Source organism: Vanessa cardui, chromosome 25 (assembly GCF_905220365.1).
Source record: "Vanessa cardui chromosome 25, ilVanCard2.1, whole genome shotgun sequence".
Taxonomy (NCBI): Eukaryota; Metazoa; Arthropoda; class Insecta; order Lepidoptera; family Nymphalidae; genus Vanessa; species Vanessa cardui.
The window spans coordinates 7,087,934-7,096,997 of NC_061147.1; the positions used below are offsets into that span (position 1 = coordinate 7,087,934).

Consider the following 9,064-nt stretch of genomic DNA (forward strand, 5'->3'; position numbering starts at 1 on the left):
CACTGATTTGTGCCGTACCCACCCGTGGGGACTTGGCTCCTACTTATGCTTCATGCGGCTATATTTTTTTTAATTATAATTTTAGAAAGGAGGTTTAAATTAGGTTTTCATTTTTAATTTGTATTTAGAACAATTTGTTACTGTCATTCTAAATGTAGTTCTTTTTTTAAATTTTTAATGGCTGTGTAAGATTGTGTTTATTACCTAATATTTAATGTGTCTATTCTAATATATTTGTTTTAAAACATTTGTTATTACATTCATTTCGTTATAGATAACTTAGGTCCTAAATATAACCTCATTTATTATTTAAAATTGAAAAAGAGCATTATACTACATGACGAATGGGTTGGTTAACTAAATAACTTTTTTTTAATCTTCGATTTGTTTGTGATGAAAATCGAGTATTCGTTTATAGAATATCATACGAGAAATTAGAAAGATGTAAATTGCATACAGTTTATTTAGTATAAATATGATGTTTTCAGGTAAATATGAGGTAAATAAGTAATCAGGTAAATAGGCGTTAATACTCATATTGTAAAATAAACAGAGCGCGTGAAACATTATAGTGAAAGAATTAAAGCAAATACATACTAAAAAGCGAATACAGATCCCCGGTTATACGTAATAAAAAATTACAGTAGGTACTTTTGACGTATTAACAAGTGCATACAGACAATTTTCATTGGTTTTGATTTTGTATTCGCTTTTGTTGCTCCACTGTAATACTCCACGCTCTCCATTTGTCTTTTGCATTATAATCTGTGAGTTAATTAAAGAAATCAAATCAATTCTATGTAATTGTCATTTTTTTTTACTCATATGTAATACATTCTTAAATATAAAATACAAAATATATTTAAAAATTTAAAACACAGAGGCCAACCAGTGGCGGGAACAGGGTCCAAGCCACCGGTGGTCAGGGCTCCAGAGAGAGGAACTTCCTCACAATAGGTACGCGCCGTGCCGACTAGTACTGCCTTCTGCATCAGGCCCTTGACCCAGCTGCCTTATAATTGGCAATATTATTATAAATCTTCTTACAAATTTCTTCTTTTTTTAAAATTAAAAAGTTGTTTCCAGTGTCAAAATTGACACATAAATAATAAAATAAAAATATATGACATTGACAGAATATTTTATGCATATATTTATATATCGTGAAATCGAACGATATTAAGAAACAAAAAAAAAAACATATTTTCGTACATTGTTTACTTACTTGTTTAAATATATTGGAACGAAGAATCATTGAATCATATATTAATAATATTTTTATGAACTGATTTTTTATAATGGAAAAAGTTAGTACCGACGATCAACCGTCTGATGCTCGGCCCACACCTGACGACTTCATCAACTACCTGCCCTGGGCTTGCAACCAGCTTCAGCTAGAGACAACTGTTCTTATCACAAAGGGTTTTCAAAGTAAGTACTAACAACAACAACAGCCTGTAAATTTCCCATTGCTGGGTTAAGGCCTCCTTTCCCATTGAGGAGAAGGTTCGGAATATATTCCACTACGCTGTTACTTGATACGGGTTGGTGAAAGGCACATGTGGCAGAATTTCGATGAAATTAGAATACACATGCAGGTTTCCTCACGATGTTTTCACCACCGAGCACGAGATGAATTATAAACACAAATTAAGCCCTTGAATATTCAGCGGCTTGAACCCTGTATCATCGGTTAAAATGCACACTTTCTAACCATTGGGCCATCTTGTCTCTAAGTAAGTACTTATTTGATAGATTTTTTTTTCTTAGGTAGTTGCAATCTATCTTTATTATTGTTTGTAGAAATATTGTTAATTATATACCTAGATGTGCTTTTGGCATACTTATATATATATATATATATATAAGTAAATACGAATTATGTGATTACCTTATAAAGATAAATATATGTTTAATCAAACAAATGTTTCAAATATTACGATATAAATAATAATAGGTTGATTTCGCAGAACTTAATTTAAAGTAATGATTTATTGATGATGTAATTTAATTTTATGTTATTACAAACTTAACATACAAGACTTTTTAGACGAACATATTGGGGCCACCTGATAATAAGTAGTCACCGTCACCCATAGACAATGACGCTGTAAGAAATATTAACTATTCCTTACATCGTCAATGCGCCACCAACCTTGGGAACTAAGATGCTATGTCCCTTGTGCCTGTAGGTACACTGGCTCACTAACCCTTCAAACCGGAACACAACAATACTGCGTATTGTTGTTTAGCGTGTGATGAGTGGGTGGTACCTACCCAGGCGGGCTTGCACAAAGCACAAACCACCAATTAAAAAAAATACGTAATAAATATTTCGATTTTCATTTTCCCTTTCAGATGAATATGTAAGTGTGGCTATGACGGATAGAAGCAAGAAATCCGGTAAAAGTCGAATTAAGTTGACTCAATCTCGTCATGACGTCGGATCAGATCAAGACAAAGAAAACTCAGCATCAGGTCTTCAACAACCAGTAGCTTATAGTAATATAGTAAGAATTGTAGCCATTTATGATAGTTTTGAACATTTAGTCGAAATAAAATTTCTAAAAAACAGACAAATACCGAGACTGATTTTCAAAATCATCGGACTGACTATACAATTTCTATCGAATGTAGCCAATATAACTATCAATAGCGGTATGGATCAGTACACGCTTTATGAAATAAATAAATTTCTTAATACCTCGCATATAACAGAAATATGCTTAGATGGTTCCTTTTTAAAGGAAGGAAACTTTGACATACTGCTGGAAACCAGCAGCCCTCTCCGGCACTATTCATTATGCAGATGCAAAATTGATGATTTGATTGTTGAGAATATAGCAAGAAAGTTAATCTATCCAATGCCTGCTTCTAAAACTCTATTGATTCTCAACTTATCATCAAATAGCATAACAGATTTGGGAGCAGCATATTTAGCACAAGCCTTAAGATCGAATCGACACCTAAGTTACTTAAATTTGGCTGATAACAGATTAACTGACGAGGGAGCGAAACAGATATTCGACGTTCTCGTAGAATTCCCACTAACGTCACAGGAGTTGTTCGAAGCTAGACAAAGACATATGCTCTATTTGAAACATAAAAATGAATTAATCGAAGTTATGATTAAAGAAATACGAGCCGGTGAATTTGATAGGAAATTAGCTAAGAGGAAATCGATAAGACCAATATCAGCTGTATCCGGTAAGAAAAGTAAATTAGACAAGGAATCTTCATTAAAGTCCATCGGTGATGCAAAGAGCCTTGCTAATATAGATTTGATATATTATGAAAAAGCATTGAACATGGTTGAAAATTCTCTCGGAGAGTTTAGGGATCCATACACTACGTACGACACAACCGTTAAGGATGGAAGCGTATTTTCTAAAGGAAACAACGTCCTATGCTACTTGAATTTAGCTTATAATAATCTTTCATATTTATCATTAAAGAAATTGCTGGGAGTTCTTATATTTCAGAAGCTTTTAGATAGGAAACCAAGAGGTTTGATTAATTTGTCTATAGAAGGTAATAACCTCCCTGTAGCTTGTAAGGAGATGGTTCAAATCGATGACATTTTGGAAATGGGCTTAATGGTACATAATCGTAGACTTTCCGGTGCTAAGAAAAAACCACAATCAAAATGTACATCACGCTGAATAGTATATGTTTCACTTCTTTAGTTTTAGTTTATGTTATCTATTTCGTTATAATTTTGTTTCATTCCTTTAAAATGGACTACATAAATTTTGGTAGGACTAAAAATATTGATGTTTGCTTCAAGTCAGTCAGTCAGAGTAAGAAAACCTTCTTCAGTTTTCGAATTTATTCCTTTATCGACTTTTCCTAGTGCCTTTTAAATCTAAACGTCAAATCATTTCAACGCAATATGTCAGTCTCGATCGGTAAAGCAGATTGTCAATCACACTGAGCACACGAAAATAGATCTTAAGGTGACGAACCTTATCTTACCCCGACTGACTAATGTTTTGAGGTTAAGCCATGATCAGCGTGCGTTATTACAGTTATGGCAACTCACTGTACAAATTTATGGCAAAGTCTGTCAGTCAGTCAGGTTAGTGCCTTATCGACGAACTACGTTAGCAAAGACATTTTGTTTCGACAATCTTAAACACTAAGTATTGTAAGAAACACTTCTACCCTATAACATATAGTGTTACTGTGATACAAATTATTGGTAATGATAAATTGGTTTAATATGTTCTGTGAACTCAAGATTGTCATCGCTAAAGGCTTCTACAACAGACTCGAAATCAATATTTTTACTACTGATATTAAATGCGTCTTGTAATATAATTAATTTTAAATATTTAATTTATTTTTTATAGTTTAATTTATAATTTTATTATGAATAAAATTGTTTTGACTAAAACCTTTGTGTTAATGTAAAATCAGATATAGTTTTTTTTTGCGTTTATAATGTTTATGCCATTATAATATCAAGAATAACAATTGAGTATTTAATAATCATTATTAAAGTTATTAATTTCGGGATATTTACCATGTTTTTTATTTTTGTTCGGTGGAGCTCGATATTTCGACATTGTCTACGAATGTCTTGTTCACGAGACATTCGTAGACAATGTCGAAAGATCATTTGTGTTAATTGCAACGAATTTGATCACTAAGGTGATTTAGGATTATTTTTGAGAAACTACGTCCAAGTGAAAAGTTATATACTCGTGTATGTATGTTATTACAATAGTTACCATGGCAACGTCACAGTACTCTACGTAAAAACAACCTAAGTAATAATGAGTTTTCGTTCTCTCCTAGGAAGAAGTCAATTTGTACTTACGACCTTTTGCATTAGCAGTAACTGTAAGTGTCTTGCATTTTTTGTCCATCTGAATTTGGGTGCGTTTTAATGACATTGTGTATAAACACAAAGTTTATCTTCTATTTTCTTTGTGAATTATAACACGACCTAATTAAATAGGTACCTACAAGACTTATCAATATTATGTTACTGTGATATTCGCGTAATCCAGCGAATTTGTAACTGAAATCACGTCTCGTGAACGATAAATTGGGTTTGAAATGTGTCGTTACTCTGAGAACTGTCTTACTTTATTATTCGGTTTGAAGACGATCGTTTGTTTAATAGCTTTTATATATCTTCCCATAGTTTCGTTGTTGCATCGCCTTTATACTTACTTACTTACTACTTTAAATTCTTAATCAGTAAGATGTTCAGATATATATTTTTTAATTTTTCTTTGATTTATAAGGGTGTTCACAGAATTTATATCTAGTATTTAATATGTGAAATCGAGTGGCGGATTTACCAATAGGCTAAGTAGGCTGGAGCCTAGGGCGGCAGATTTAGAGGGGCGGCAAATTTAGCATAAATTTGTTATTATCTTATAGAAATTAAAAAAAAACTTATAGTTATATGTATACATACACATTACATCCGTAATCCGTATAGTAGTCACTACTGAGCGAATTGGAAAAATAATCTAGTAACGGACAAAAATATCACCTAGTTTATAATCATACTAATAACGAGAAAAAACCGATGTAATGAGGACGATAGATCACAAATGTTGGAAAAAAAATGGGGCGGCAAAAATTTAATAGCCTTACTAGCTTACTAGCGGCCGATTTGTAAATCCGCCATTGGTGAGATTTTAATTAAAAATTCAAAAATATAATATATAACGTAATCGCCTACTGTTATGTTTTAAATTATAATAAAATGTAAAATAAGTTATTGTAGCTCATCTTCTGTAGTCTTAGTGTTTCTTAATTAAGTGTTAAAAATATTTCTGTATAAAAATAAAATATATCTAAAAAGTATTCACCCACATCAAAAAATCATCATTCATCTCATTCATCATCATTCACCACATAACAAAATAAAAATATAAATCACTTGTCCTAAATATCAATTACGTAAATATTTAAAAAAGTTGAAAAAATGTTACTATTATTACCCAATCCGGTTCGCGAATTTCAAATTTCAAATTCGCTTAGGCCACAGACACACAAAATTATATAAATAAGTAATATATATGTTGTAGTAATTAATTGATGACAAAAATGTATGTCCTTGTATTGACTAACATAATCAATACAACATATATAGTCGAACAATATTAATAATTTATTAACATAAGAATTAACAACATTAAATGCTTAAATATATACCTATACAAATATGAACTAAAACTAGTTACTGTATAAATCTTGACCGCGTGGAATGGTGGCAAGAATGCTAGCAGTATTATTATTATTAATTAGTCGAACATATATTTAAAACATGATACGTTTTGCGTTCCTATAGTAAATAGATATAAAATGTGAAAACACAATTCCTTACCGAGTGAAATATTAAACTTCGCTACACACATACGAAGATAGGAATTATACGTAATTATGTAAATAAGTAAGGCATGAGGCAACCCCCCAAGACTCCCCACCCCCGCTAAAACCAACGACATTATAAGTCTTGTGTAACTTTGTGCGCGTAACATGGGAAATAATAACCAGGGAACAGAATCGTTGTTTATGTGCGCTGGTGTATGTAGAGAGCTTTCGTTGCGCACTATCGCACATGATTACTGATTTTCATGTCAGTTCTTTGACTCAAAAAAGTCATATGTATCATTTAAAACTGTATATAAATATAGTAAAGGTGTTGTCGTTATGAATTTAATTTTAAAATATGATATGTTAAAAATGTTACGTTTTTATTAATTTTCATAAACCTATATACGTGGTAACGTAAATAAGTAAGGCGTGAAACCTCCCTCCACCCAAGACGCCTCCCCCTCCGCGAAAACCAGAGATATTATAACTTTGTGCGCCTGCTGGGTAAATGTATGGAGACGGATTTTGTATTTTTATTTAAAATATTTTTTTTCTTGTTAATATAACGCGTACAATATATGATTTAATGTTCTTGATAAAGATTTGAATCTAGCAAATGGATATTTGTTTGTTGACGTTTATTTTGGATAAGAGAGCAAATTACGGAATATGTTTTAGTTGTTTATATACCATAATTGGTATCTTCTAGGGTAAAATCTGTTTACAATTATAATGATAATTTTCTTGTAGACTATATGATAAGTGGTTGGTAATACCAGAGGCAACACACGAAGGTACCACTTAATTATATCATATAATTAATATCAACATACAAATATCCCGCCTTGAGTCATAAGGGAATTATTTTTTTTCTGAATTACACTGAACCCATAAAACAAATATAAACAATGACATTTGAGAAATCGAATCTTGCAAAATGCCGTATAATAAAAAACAAAAATTAAAATGTAATTGAAATAAATTGGTTTTATTTCAATTACATTTCGTGGTCACGGGTAGACTTACACGAACACTGTAAAGTGCTCGAAACGTCGTCGGGATGTTAAAAATAATTCATATACGCGATTCAAATCCTTTAAAACCAGTTTTATCTCAATGTGTAATAATCGCGAAAATTTACGACAACATTATAAAATGTAATTGTTTACGGCATATACAAATAAATCAGTAAATATTAGTTCAAATGTTTTTTAATGTAGTGAGAAACAAAAGCCTCTCCCGCACGTAACGAGCAACGCGCTAAGAAGTACCCGTGGCGCCATCTTGCTCCTCATCCCGTTACTTAAGTTACGTGCGAGATATATTAAAATATGTAGGTGCTTATACAGCTTTCCAACTATATTGAGATCGCGGTTTCGTTTGAAGATTAATGTTTTCGAGTTCTGTCTATTGTTACAAAGTTTGTTTAATATGGGGCTGTGATTCGCGTTACCCTTCATATATAATCCGTTATGGTACATATATGTTTTGTATTAATTGTATTTCTTCTTCCTTACATATATCTTGGTTCAACTTTTAACAACAACAACAACAGCCTGTAAATTCCCACTGCTGGGCTAAAGGTCTCCTCTCGCTTTGAGGAGAAGGTTTGGAACATATTCCACCACGCTGTTCCAATGCGGGTTGGTGGAATACACATGTGGCAGAATTTCTATGAAATTTGTCACGTGCAGGTTTCCTCACGATGTTTTCCTTCACCGCTGAGCACGAGATGAATTATAAAGACAAATTAAGCACATGAATCAGCGGTGCTTGCCTGGGTTTGAACCCGCAATCGTCGGTTAAGATGCACGCGTTCTAACCACTGGGCCATCTCGACTTATTTTAAGATATATGATATTTTATAGTTTTTGTCAGTATGTCAGCTTTCTTTATTTTAGCCACTAATATATTCTATGTTGATTGTATTCACCAGCTATGCCCGATCCAGATTCTTGGTTGGAGATTTGGTATTCAACCACGTGACAAGCAAGCGTTCTTATCTTTTTTTTAATCTCTTTGTTGCGTTGTTATCTATTTTCGCGAATTCCTCTTTATCAATTTTAATGTACTTAGTTTATTATCTATACATGTAGACAACAATATGCATGTATTTTTGTCGCATACCTTTATTATAACTTGATTTAACATATTTCATAAGAAGGTATGCATATAATCTAATGTTATAAATGCGATAGTAACTCTATCAACTTGATGAAGTTTGCTACGAAGTCAGCTTGAACGCTAGGGAAGGACATAGGTTACTTTTTATAACTAACAGCTGCAACTAGCTTTAAATAAAAATGAAAACAACTCACTCTATCATCCAAAAAAAAATTTCTTTAATTATCAATATTATAATTTAAAATGAGTCTTTTTATAAATTTAAATTTTAGACTCATTACAAACAAAGCATTAAATTCATTCATCAATTTAAAAGCGGTGTTTTTTGGTTTTAAATATGATTTACATACGACCTTCTTCGCTTGGTAGTAGCGATATGCATTCTCATCAGATTTCCTATAAAGTTGTATTAAGGCGTAATACGGTGGCGCTTAGACATAGAGTTGCACGTGTACTCTTGATCTATTAAGGTTTATTAGTATCTCAACTCAAGTAGGAAAATAGAGTGAAGGTATTTTTCAAATTTTGTTTAAACAAGGTCAAAACTAAAAAAGCTATATGATAATATATGTGTGAGGTTCTTTGTGTGGAAAATAAAATT

At 32.0% G+C, this 9,064-nt stretch overlaps 1 protein-coding gene across 1 annotated transcript; it reads left to right on the forward strand.

The window, feature by feature from the left end:
• The first annotated feature begins 1,298 nt into the window (after window positions 1-1,298).
• Window positions 1,299-3,753, forward strand: LOC124540382. Its single transcript, XM_047117883.1, has 2 exons — window positions 1,299-1,431; window positions 2,359-3,753. The coding sequence occupies exons 1-2, from the start codon at window positions 1,299-1,301 to the stop codon at window positions 3,660-3,662; spliced, it is 1,437 nt and encodes a 478-aa protein (XP_046973839.1). The 3' UTR covers window positions 3,663-3,753.
• The last annotated feature ends 5,311 nt before the right edge of the window (window positions 3,754-9,064 follow it).